Raw genomic sequence first — 13,190 nt, 5'->3', positions numbered from 1 at the left:
TTTTGGTTGGTTCAGTTTTTATGAGATGAGGTCTCATTCACTCTGTAGTCCAGGCTGGCCTTGAACTTGAAGCAATCCTTCGACTTCTGCCTTTTTGAGTACTGAAACTGTAGATCTGAGCCATCAAGCCTGGCTAGTCCCATATACTGACCAATTATATCATGTCTTCTCTTTTCTGCTCATTCCCTATGGCATCCTAAACTAAATGATAGCACATCTTGCAACGTCCTTCATTCCGCATCTGTGTCTGCCTTTTGTCACTTTGAGGATCTCCTCTGCCCTGACGTTTTCTCCTTCTCTGTGTAAATCCAATAGACTATCATTTTAATCGTTGCATTGCATTTACCATTGATTTCTATGCCCCTGTTTACCAACTACAATACCAAGCTTGGTTAAATCAAATTTTATTCTTGCATAGAGCACCCATGTAGCTGAACTTAACTGGGAAGAAAAAAATCTGGATAATAGCTGGTCTTAATTAAAATTCATGACATTTAACATTAAGTGGTTATCGATGTTGCTGAGCAACTCTGCTGTTTCTCACCTTTCATCCTCTTGCCTTCTTCAGTAGACAACTTTTTTTTTATTTTGTTAAGAATTCAAAGCAATTAAAAGAAATCTGTGTATTCTAATCATTATACCTACCTCATGTATATGTGAATCTCTGCTTCAAAATTAAACCTTCTGTACTAATACTATGAGTGAGCCCTCTCTGTTTCTATAGTAAAGCCATCTGCCACATTGTTACCCATCACAACCCCTCAGTCATTCTCCCTTGTGTCTTTGGTGCCATCAAATTTGTATTAGATCATGTTCATTTACATCTTGGTTAGTTTTTGTTGTCAACTCGACACTCCCGAGAAGACAGAATCTCAACTGAGGAATAGCCTCCATCAGATTGGCATGTGGGTGTAGGGAGAAACCATGATTCAGAAGTACCACTGATCACGCCCAAATGGGCGTGGTCAGAATTATGTAACAAGGGTTTAAGAAGAAGGGAATTGAGCATGCGGTGCTCTTTCTCCTGGCTGAGCTGACTAAGAAGCATTTTCTGAGTCTGTCCTGCTCAGGTGCAAACCTGGTCACTGGCTCCCTTGTGTGAATACTTTTCCCCAATAAACTACCAGTTATCAACCTATTTCTGACTCCACTTTGTAAACATCTATATGTGGGCACTAGGGTACAAACTTGTGCTCTAGTTTGCTTCTCTGTCACTAGGATAAAACACTGACCAAAAGCAACTTGGGGAATGAAAGGATTTATTTCATCTTACAGGCTGTAATATGACATCAAGCAAAACCAAGGCTGGAACCTGAAACAGTGACCATGGAAGAATGCTTTGCTTACTAGCTTGCTTCCTCTGTGTGATAGGGTGAGCATCTCTCTGAAGAGAGTCCAGAAGACACTATTATTGAAGTTGCAGGCTCAGTTGTAGGATTGTAGGGGTCCAGAAGAAAAGCAGAGGTTTGGCTTCACATGGCAGGATTTCGGTCTGAAAAGGTCACAAGATTGGGAAAGGGGCGCCCTCAGTTGCAGTGACCTTAGCCAGCAATGACCTGGGCAGCATAGGAAAGGTAGCTGAACAAGCCAAGGAAAGCAAACCCACAGCAGCCTTCATCCACAGTTTCTGCTTTGAGTTCCTGCATTGACTTTGCTTAATGGTGTGGCCTGCAGCCTGTAAACAGAAATGCATCACATCCATTTACTTGGGGACAATGCTTTGTCACGCCAAAAAGGATCCAAGCTAGACTAATTTAAAAAGACATGCATGCATTTGCTATAAGTTCTCTAGTAAAACTTAGCAAAACCAATCATCCTTGACCCACATTCCTCTTCAGTTAGGCAGTAATTGATTTGTTCCCTTTTACAGAAAAACTGTATGAAGGAGAAAACTGTATTAGTGTCGTCAATTTATGCCCCCTGATCATTATTTTAGAAGTATTGTGTGTGTGATGTGTGTGTGTGTGTGTGTGTGTGTGTGTGTGTGTGTGTGATATGTGTGATGTGTGTGATATGCTTGATATGTGTGTGTGCGATATGTAATGTATGTATAGTGTAGTGCGTGACCTGTGATGTATGTGTGATGTGTAGTGTGTGTGTGTGTGTGTGTGTGTGTGTGTGTGTGTGTGTGTGTGTGTGTGAAGTGTATGGGTGAACACAGGGAGTTGGGCTCCTCTGTCACTTTACTTCACTACTTTTTGAACCAGGGTTTCTTACTGAATTTACATTTGGACTGACAGCCAGCAAGCCCCAATTGTCTTCCTGTCTCTGGTCCTCTCTACAAACACCAAGGTTTCAGGAGCCTGTACCTGTGACTGGCATTTTGGGTAAATGCTAATCCAACTCATGCCCCCAGGCTTAAACAGAAGGGCTCTTATTCATGGAGTCATCTGGAGTAACTTCTCAATGGCCTATTCACTTTTGAATAGCTTTAACTGTATCTATACATATTGTTTCCTAAGTGACTAAATTTAGCCTTATATTTCCAAATTTAATGGTCAATTCTGATTCACCATCCTTGTCATTTGATGCAGTTGATCAAGTTTTCCCTCTTGAAAACTTTGCTCATGGAATGTCTAAACAGATACTTTCTTGTTTCCCTTGGCTTTCTGCACCCCCCCTCCCCTTGGTGTTTGTTCCCTTAGTCTCTTGTTATTGAAATTTCCCAACATTCAGCCACAAACTACATCCTTTTTTTCCTTCTGAAATGACCTCCTATATCCAAGGCTGCCTTTGAACTCACTATGTAGTTTAAGATTATCTTAAACTTCTGGTCCTCTTACCTCCATCTGCTGACTACTGAAATTTCGGTCATGTGTCTCTGCTTTCATTGTTTACAGTGATGGGAGCCAAACACAAGCCCAAAAGTTCCCAAGGAAAATAGATAATTACCTCTCTCAGCCTTGTTGAGAAAAACTTCTTTTTGCAGTGGGCAATGCAGAGGCTCATAACTTGTCAATATGCTGGGAATAAGTGATGCTTATCCCCAAACTGGGTACCTCCTATCACTCCTACAGGGCTCAGGAAACACTGTGGAAGAGGAGGGTGGAAATAGTGTAAAAGTTGGAGGATGGAGAGCAGTGCTGTGAAAAGTTATGTTTTAAATGTGACAAGGTTGTTGCACTGATGAACACCCAGCAGCTATAGTTAACATATGCAATTACACAGCACTGATGTAGTTAATGCTCCAGCAGGGACGGAGGAGGAGTCTGTGAGGCACGATTCCTCCCTGAAGAGCTATTGGCTGTTAATGTTGCCAGATGAGGGGAGTCATTTTCTATAGTGGTGTAGCTACTGAGAAGTGGCCCGTGTTCCAGTTAGTACATGCTTATGCAAACAACTCTAATTCAACTCAGCATGCCACTTGAAAAGAAAGACATGACAGAAGGAAGGGTATTTGTTGGGAAGAAGGGGTTCCACAGGGGTGAGTGGGGGGGAACACAGGTAACGGAATTAATATAATTGAGATATAGTATATGTATTATGAAATTGCCAAATAATAAATAAAAAATATCAATCAAAAAGACCAACCATCACATAGGCCATCATGAGGAAAGTAGACTTTATTTTATATAAAATGAAACTACATTGGATAAATTTTACTGAAAGGAAGGCATGATAGGATTTTAGTTTTTGAGAGATAATTGGCTGTTATGCAAAATGTTGATTGAAAAAGAATAAGAGTAAATAAGGAGAGTACATGGGATGTCCCCACAGCACCAAAGGGGACAAGCAGACCAAAATAACAGAAAAAGACTCAGAAGTAAAAGTATCACAAGAACCATAGCTCACAAAATTAGGACAAGCAAACTAGGTGACTATCTCCTAAAATAAGACATTTACATAGTAGTCAGCATTTCCTAATATGACAGAAAAATATCCAGGATACAAACTATCTACAAATAACAGAAACTCAACAGGCAAAACATCTAAACAACATGGAAGTCAGGTGACATACTTCTTTACAAAATCCTATGGAAACATTAAATACAAAACAGGAATAAAAATATTCAGCATGCTATAACATGTGAACACACCTAAAACAGTGATACAGGAAGGAATTTACAATGTTGAAATGAGTATTTTAGCAGGAAACAAATCAATGACAGGAGTTGCTACACCAAGAAGGTAGAAATAAAGAAGGTTCCAACAGGACAAAGGAGGAAGTAATAAAGATATGAACAGAAGCAAAAGATAAAAATATATTTAAAACCTGTAAAAAAGAAATAAACTAATAGAAAAGCATTTAATAAAGTTCTTGAAAAATGATGAGTTAAATTAATAAGTATCTAATAAAACTGACCAAAAATAAATGGGAAAAGGTACAAACCAAAAGTGCCATAAATAGGAAAGAATACCTCCATCACCTATGAAAATTTAATGCAAAAATAGTTTAACTTCATAATTATAATTTCAACAACCTTGAAAGACAAACTAATTCATCAGAAAATTCTATCTTGTGACTTATAAAAAGTATCTTCAGCAGAATATTAGCAAAATAATAAAAAAAATTATCCAACAGTGCATAAAAGGAATTGTAGACCATCCTGGATTTATTCCAGGAATGCAAAGCTACATCAATTTTCAAACATTAAGGATTGGTATTCATCACATTACCATTTTAAATTAGAAACTTTATGATTATAAAACCGACTATAGAGAAAACATTTAACAAAGCCCACCACTTATTTTTAAGAAAAACTTCACGAAAGCTAGGAATATATGGTAATTACCTCAGCTTGATAAAGATCTCTGTCAGGCCAATGCACACATTGGCCATGTGGAGGTGGTAGACCAATGCAGAAACAGGAAAAGGCCCTCTCTCCAACTAGAAAGATGGAAAACCTACCTCACTGTACATATCAGACGTTGATGTGGCTGGCAGACAGGATTGACCTCGAGGAAAGGAGATTTGAATTCCATTCTGATGGAGACTTGGGTACTACTGGAGAGCTATACTTTAACAATGGGATTTTTAATTCAAGAGCAGTGAGCTTATGAGAGGAACTTTTTATTGAATATTCCAAATGAAAAGTAAATGATTTCTGAATTTCCAAAGAAACAAACTCTGGGAAGACATCTTGTGGGTGGTAATCTAAAGCTTCTCCTGTTTTTCCAGTGGCTACTGTTATTCCACATTGTTCTAGGGGACATTATTTGCCCCTGGAAAAGATCAAAAGAATCCAGAGAGAAAGTCAACTGCATGCCAAAACTCATAAATAAAACATTAGAATTGAAACTGAAAGAGGTTTTAAGTTTAGCAAACTTTTCTAGATAGGAGAGCCTCTTGTAGTTTGGAGAGAATGATTTTGAATATCAAAATATGAGCACTAATATATTCTGTGTGAAACATAAAATGTGAACTATGAAGCTGAGAAGAATTCAGGGTTTTCTGTTTGAATAACATAAAGACAAAAAACTTTGAAGAAGACTTCATTGTAGTTAGTGGGATACTAGAGAAGACAGACTCTTGCCCTTGCCCCCAGGTACTCCTTGATGCCCTCATCAAGGACAGACAGGAGTCCTTGAAACAGAGGAGTGATGAGGGAAGTGCTTCTGTGTATGTGTTTGTCTTACTGGATGATAAATAAAATACTGTTTGGCAAATGAGGCAGCAAGTTAGGCAGGACTAGGAGTCAAAGAGGATTCTGGGAAATGTAGTAGAGAAGTGGTGATCCAGGCAGGAAGTGACATAACATGGAGACTCATATTTAAGGAAGGACAACCAGGAAGTACCCCCTTTTGCCACTCTGCTCTTCCTCCAGCGGCATGATATGATCCATCGGCAAGGTCAATGCCAATGGAAGGCGTCCGATAACACAAGTTTAATAAAATATATAGATTTATGATGATTAAGACTGAGGTTAGTCATTGGCCAAGCAGCATTTGTACCTAATATGTCTGTGTATTATTTTGTCCATCCACATGGCGGGCAGAACTTAGGTGGCTTTTGGTGGAAAGATTTATTGTAACAGAGGAATGTGAACGTTACTGACTTTCCAGAGAAGCTGCACAGAAAGTCTTGAGTCCTGGCAGGGAGGTAGGTAAGTGTGGTGTTAGATGGTTGGTTTGAGGATGCCAAGTTGACTCTAGTTCACCACATCCTAGGACCACAAATAGAGATGAAAAATTTAGGATTATAAGAGGCTGATGGATGGCTGGTGGACATAGAATGGCTGCAAACAAGATATGAAGTGCTGGAATCTGGTGAAAGTACATGAAATCACCAAAGTTCTCTCAATGCATAACAATAGGGTTGACTGTGGGTCATGTATCTTCCTGAGCTCTAGCAAACAGAGGTAGAGATGAGCATGGATGAGGCTCATTTTCCTTCAGGGTGAGAACCATTGCTTAGAACTGGGTTTGCTATAGGGCATTGGGGGGGTAAATTAGAAGAAAAACAAAGAGAATAATCTAAACTTTTATTCATTACTCAACATGGATTATTCATCAATAACTGACTAGGTTTACATAAAAAAATCTAGGTAATTTTTCCTCCATCAAAAGTATTAGGAGTTCTGAGTGACAATGCAGATAGGAGGATGGAACTTCCTTAGATTTATTTATTGCATACATAGTATATTACATGCATGATAGCTTTGGATATTTTATTTGATATTCTGTAGTTTGACAACATTTTACAAGGAGAATAAGGTGTACTCATATGTTCTTTTTGTATACTGAAGTTAATTTCTCAATATAATAAAATACTTTGATTTGATCAGTAATTGTACCTGCTAATCACTAAGTTTTATTCATCACTTGCTTTTTGCTCACAAATTGAATCTAAAATTTACCCCCATTTTTCTCCTTTTTCAATTTTTGAGGAAAGAAAGAATAAATAGTCTGTCATTGTTTCATTTCTAGCTCAGATAATTGAATTTTATAGAAGTCTTCATGTCAGAATTCCTTACTATTTACATTTCTATTTTTCCTCAGTAATTCAATCATCTAATTTATTTCACACAGGAGTTATCATGGCTTGAGTTTCCACCTAGTTCCCTTTCCTTGCCTTGGTGACTTGGTTTACAAGGGGAAGAAGGAGGCTCAATCAGAAGGACGTTTTCTAAAGTTCTTTTCTTCTTGGCCCTCCTCACCCTGTCATCTCTCACTTTGATTCAACTCTCAGGAACTTCTCAGACGATTTCTTCGTAACCTTTCCTGCTTCACCAATTTCACAGACTTCTCAGCATTCATCTCCCTCAAGGACCTCCACTTCCTTCCTGAGACTTAAAAAATTTCTTTTCTATGAAGGATGACTTTATTATCAGCTCCAGAAAGCCCTCTCCTCCATCTGGCTTCTCAATAATAAGAAGCAATGAATAGACCAAGTCATTTGCATTCAGGTGATATGGCCAGCCTCTTATGGTTATTCTATGCTGATTAAAACTTTTCCATTTAATGTCTCCTTCCCTCTTCATGACATTTCCTTAGCTCCCTTTCATTAGGAGTTCTACTAGAGGAAGATCAGAAATGTGGATTTCCCTTGGTGTTCCATGTGTGGCTGTGTGAAGATAGTCTGTCTAGGAAGTTTTAGGTTATCCCAAATCAATTTCTTAAAAGATGTCTTTAGTTTTGCATTTATCTTATTAAAACACAAGGCAGTTAGATGTCTGTACATATCCTTCCTACTCTTCACTTGCTTGAGCATCTAATTTACACTAAGAGAATATTCCATTGAGTAATGTTTAATGTGTGGTTTATAATTCAACAGGAAATAGATTGTTTCTTTTAAATTTAAGCTCAAAATGAACATAAGATCATACTTTGACCTTGTAATTATCTTCTGGAATAGGGCCAATGACTGTCTGTGCACAGGCCTTGCAAGTGACCTTTATATTTATTATGTTAACAAAGAGGTTAAAGAAATAAAACACAATTATTGGAGGCTGACTCCTAACTCTTCTTATGTCCTGGCCTTGTCCCTGTTTATCAAATATGAGATTTCTAATCACATGAGACCCTGGTTTTATAATTTTACTTATAATGTTCCATATGAAAAAGATGAAATTATTTGGACATAAATTAGCAACTATGATAGGGATTTTCTACCCATCACTTTGCGCAGGGCATCCTGAACTTCTTTGTTTCTCAGACTATACACAACGGGATTTAGTAGAGGTGTTATAACTGTGTAAGTCACTGAGATCATCTGGTCCTGGTCCCTGGTGCTCTCTGACTTGGGCTTGAAATAGACAATGGAGGCACAACCATAGTGGATCACAACCACAGTGAGGTGGGAACTGCAGGTGGCAAAAGTTTTCTTCCAGCCATCAGCTGAAGCAATCTTAAGAATTGTGGAGATAATGAGGGCATAGGAGATGAATAGGAAAGTGGCGGGTGCAGTGATGACCAGTAGGGTGAGAACTAATGTCAAGATATCATTGACAACTGGCACTTCACAGGCCAGATTCAACATGGGTCGGACATCACAGAAGAAATGTTCAATCAGTGAGTTGCAAAAGGGAAGCCTGAAAATGGACACAGCCTGAACTAGTGAGAGAAGGAACCCTGTAGCACAGACTGAAGATGCCAGAATGGTGCACACCCTCCAATTCATGATGATGGTATAGCGAAGTGGGTTGCAGATGGCCACATAGCGATCATAACCCATGACTGCTAGAAGCAAACAGTTGGTGATTCCAAATCCAAGGAAAAAATAGAGCTGTGTCCCACAGCACTCTAGCGAGATGGTTTGGCTCAGACCCACAAGGCTACCAAGCATTCGCGGGATGATGACCAGGGAATAGAACGTCTCTGAAGTGGAGAGAACACTTAAGAAGAAATACATGGGGGTGTGAAGGTGCTGGTCAATACGGATAATGGTCACGATGATGACATTGCCAGCCAGAGTCAGGAGGTACAGGGCAAAGAAGACAACAAAGAGTGTGAGGTGGAATTCTTGGTAATTGGAGAAACCTTGGAAAACAAACTCTCTCACCCCTGTGAAGTTGGTTCTCTTCATTGAGGAGCTCAAACCTGAAAGATAAAAAGAAGGTGAACACTATGTCTTAGTGCCAGAGATGACCCTGATTACACTGCAGAGAAAAGATCCTGTATTGCGGATTCAGTAAAAAAAAATTCATGGATGGAGATGTAGAGAAGTTCAATCCATAATGCTGTCATCTCCAAAGCATGACCTTCTAAGTTCAATCACTAGAGCGTATGTTTTAAAAGCACATAAATAAAAGCCAGTTATGATAACGTGTGCTTTTAAAAAATTGGTTTATTGATAATAGATTCTTCTCTCATACAATACAGCCTGACTACAGTTTCCCTTCTGTCCACTCTGCCAGCTCCCAACCCCATCCGCTTGTATCCCTACTTCCACTCCCCTCTGTTTCTTCTTCAGAAAAGTCAGGTCTCTAAGAGATGACAGCTAAAAAGAACAAAAGAAGATACAACAGGACAAGCCAAAAGCCCTTCTATAAGGTTGGACAAGGCAACAATATGGGAGGAAATGTGTACAAATAGTAGTCCCACAAAAATACCAGGCTAAGTGTCATAACTTGTATTCAGAGGACTTGGTGTAGACCCGTGCAGGTGTCATGCTTGCTGCTTCAGTCTCTGGGAGTCCATATAAATCCTGCTTAGATGATTCATTGGGTCATGTTCTCCTGGTAGCCTCTATCCCTTCTGACCCGTGTAATCTTTCCATCTCCTCTTTCATGGGTTATCTTTGCCCCTCTGAGGGTACAAACCTGATTCAGACCTCCAATTTGTTCTCTCTCTCTCTCTCTCTCTCTCTCTCTCTCTCTCTCTCTCTCTCTCTCTCTCTCTCTCTCTGCATGATGTCTGCTTTGCTTATGGGTCTCCCACCCACTCCCATCTTCTGCCCAAGAAAGTTGCTCTAATGGAGCCATATGCTTGTTATCCAAGCACTAGGAAGATGGAGACAGGCAGATCTTTGTGGATCACTGGCCAGTCAGACTAGTCTCAATTAGTTCCAGGCCAATAGAAGACTCTCTGTTATAAAATTTAAAAAAATAAACAAATCAAAGTGGATCTGTTCTCCACAAGGACACAGGTGCACACATGCCTGTGTGTACATGTGGACTTGCAAATAGAACAACACACACACACACACACACACACACACACACACACACACACACACACACACACACACACAAAATTAAAACAAATAATACAAAACAAAGATGGGCAGTAGTGGTATACACCTTTAATCCCAGCACTTGGGAGGCAGAGGCAGGCAGATCTCTGAATTGGAGGTCAGCCTGTTCTCCAAAGTACATTCCAGGACAGCCAGGACTGTTACACAAAGAAACTAGGTCTTGAAAACAAAAACAGAACAAACAATGACCAGCCCATTCCTTCAGAATTGATAAACTGGGTGTTTGAACTAGAACCAAAGATAGAATTTAATTCATTTTACTTAAGAAACCCGAAAGCATTCCATTTAAGTACATCTTGGTCCATTTTAGAAATTATAGAAATAATTGCCTGTAGTCCATGAAATTGATAAAGAAAATTTCTTAAAATTAGGTTATCTTTAAAAAGTTAACCACATTCTTAGTAGAGTGTAATCAAATTAGAAATTAAAAACAATAGGTAGATTAGAAAAAAGTCCATGTTTGGCATTCTAACCAATGGTTACAAGAGCTGATGGTGATAACTTTGAACTATTTAGAACCAAACACTAATGAAATAATAATATACCAATACTTATATAATATTCATAGAAGATTATTAGAGCTAAATTTATATTTTAAGATATTTATTTTAAAAAGAGGCTAATACTAACCAGCAGAATGTCCATCTCATAAAGCTATAAAAATAAAGGCAAAAAGTAGAAAGAAAAGTAGTAAGAATTAGATGGTAATAGTGTGAAAGAAGAATAAAATGATAAGACATATAAAGGTAAATAATTTAAGTTTGAATGTAGGACTCTGTGAAATTGACCAAGAAAATAAGAGAATACATAAGTAAACTTTCTTAGTTTAATTAAAGGAACATAATTAGAGAAGATTCAGACTAAAAAGAGAAAATGCAGCTTCACAATTTTATTTCAATATATTTTTAATAAAACAAAATGTTTACATTCCTAGAAATAAGTTAGCCGCTAATATTTAATTGAGAAAATGTATACTTGCTGCTATTGTTGAGCCAAATCCTGTGTCTGGTCGGGTTCTAAAAACTAGGGGAGGACCAACAGCAATCATTTTTTAGTATACACATACTATATACAAAGTGACACCTAATGACTTATCCTTATACTCTTAGATGAACACATATCTCAACCCTCATCAGAGAACAGTCTACTTGAAGTAGATGGGATTCACACAGATATCTACAGCTGCACATTAAAAGTCAGAGCAATTGCTACATGCACAATCCTTAACCTAGGTCAGGCCAAATCTCAACGCAGAGAAGGAGGTATATGTGAAACTCCACCCCCCAAAAGGAGCTATTGGAAATGGACAGCTTCTTGGAGGAAGAATCAGTTTTCTTTAAGACTTAATGTTGTCCCTGTTAAGTTGATCATACTTAAGTAGATGGTCAGACATCTGAGGATATGACAAAAACAAAATGGACTTTTAAAAGGATACAAATCTGGTCTATGTGGGAGCAGTTGGGGAGGGGTAGAAATGATCAAAACATATTGTATGAACTTCTCAAAAAACTAATAGAAAACAAATAAACCAAACCTCTGAAAAGCCTAGAGTCATCTAAAAGGAAAAACCTCAGTTGAGGCATTTCCTAGGTTAAGTTGGTCTGTGGTCATGTCTTTGGGAGACTGTCTTAATTCTTAGTTGATGTAAGAAGGCCCAGTCCAAAGAGGGCAGCCCGAGTTCTCAGGTAGGAAAACCATATGCAGTCAAAATCCAGCCCCTATGGATACATCTACAAAACACTCATGAACCCAAGCCTCACTGAACATTGCTGGAGAGGAGACAGAGTAAGATTAGGCAGTGTGTTGTGAGATTTGGGCCATGAAGTTGCAGTTAATTTGAATGTCCAAACATGAGATGAATGAATAAGGATGACACTAATGGATGTGTCAAAATGGATGGCAGTGGGGCACAAGGCTTCACCATACACAAGGAGTCACAACCAAGGGAAGAATGCTGAGAGACATAGTCGTCTCCAGAGAAAAGAGAATTCCCAGAAAACACACGCAAAACTAACATCATACAGACTGATCAGGTTTATGTAGGAATATATATGCACATAATAGCAATTAACAAGATAAAAGGCCATGGATTTTAAAGAAAATTGGCAGAGTAAATGGCAATACTTGGAAGTGGGATAGAAAAGAGAGAAATGGCATAATTATAATCTCAAAAATAAAAGAAAACATTCTTCTCAATGGAAAATATATGAAACTCAATTAAAAACATCAATATTAACAAAGTTGAAATGTTACCTTATCATAGACTACATCTTTAAGGTAGTAATCTGCCTCTGAAATATAGACAAATTCTTGCATGAGATATTAATAAATTAAATCTATCAGTACATAAAATGTTAAATGACAAAGTTTTTTAGAATGGAAAATTGTTTAAAATTAAGATTTCAATTACATGTTTCATCAAAAACTATTTTAAAGAGGACGAAGTCATATAATTATTTGAGTTGCTACAAACACATGTTTTTTTCAACATTTACACTTGAGAAGAACCTATAGAAAGTTGAGAATAAAATATCTTCTCTCAACTGATAAATGCAGGAAGCAATCCTACAGTCAACATTATACTTGGTGCCAAGGTACTGAAGGGTTTTCCTCATGATTTAGAACAAGATAAATGTGATGGCTTTATCTACTTCTTTTCAAAATTATATTGAATATTCTAGCCATCCCAGTAAGGCAAAAAAAAAGAAATTAAAGATTCAAAGATTGAGAAAGAAGAAATAAAACTGGCCTTTTTTTCCAGATTGCATTCATAGAAAATTCGAAAGATGGTACTGACAAGCTATCAGAATTATTAAGAGACCTCAGCAAAGTTTTTGGCACAAAGCTTATAATGTTAAACTTCCCTGCATTTCTGTATTCAACAAACTGGTACCAAATTAAATCCAGGAAATGTATCATTTATCATTATTTCAAAACATATCAAGTACTCATTAATGAAGACCTCTATGAAGAACATTTCAAAACCTACTGAACCATCTTAAAGAAGTGTGAGATAAATGATTACATCTATGAATTCTAAGACAATACTCTCACT

The 13,190-nt window shown here is 37.9% G+C and overlaps 1 protein-coding gene and 1 long non-coding RNA gene across 2 annotated transcripts; both read right to left on the bottom strand.

Moving 5' to 3' along the window:
• Nucleotides 1–1,242: 1,242 nt before the first annotated feature.
• LOC118238815 lies at nt 1,243–3,031 on the bottom strand. Its single transcript, XR_004770013.1, has 2 exons — nt 2,893–3,031; nt 1,243–1,675 (listed from the first exon to the last, which is right to left on the bottom strand). It is a non-coding gene; the product is annotated as an uncharacterized LOC118238815 (long non-coding RNA).
• Nucleotides 3,032–6,409: 3,378 nt separating this feature from the next.
• On the bottom strand, nt 6,410–8,973 carry LOC100773404 (olfactory receptor 10J1). The gene has a single exon (XM_027418937.2). It carries the CDS (start codon nt 8,963–8,965, stop codon nt 8,033–8,035), a length of 933 nt encoding a protein of 310 aa, XP_027274738.1. The 5' UTR covers nt 8,966–8,973; the 3' UTR covers nt 6,410–8,032.
• Between the last annotated feature and the right edge of the window lie 4,217 nt (nt 8,974–13,190).

The sequence above is a fragment of the Cricetulus griseus genome, chromosome 5 (genome assembly GCF_003668045.3).
Source record: "Cricetulus griseus strain 17A/GY chromosome 5, alternate assembly CriGri-PICRH-1.0, whole genome shotgun sequence".
In the NCBI taxonomy this organism is placed as follows: Eukaryota; Metazoa; Chordata; class Mammalia; order Rodentia; family Cricetidae; genus Cricetulus; species Cricetulus griseus.
Note: the sequence above shows the minus strand (reverse complement) of the source record. Positions and strands in the feature narration are given on the sequence as shown.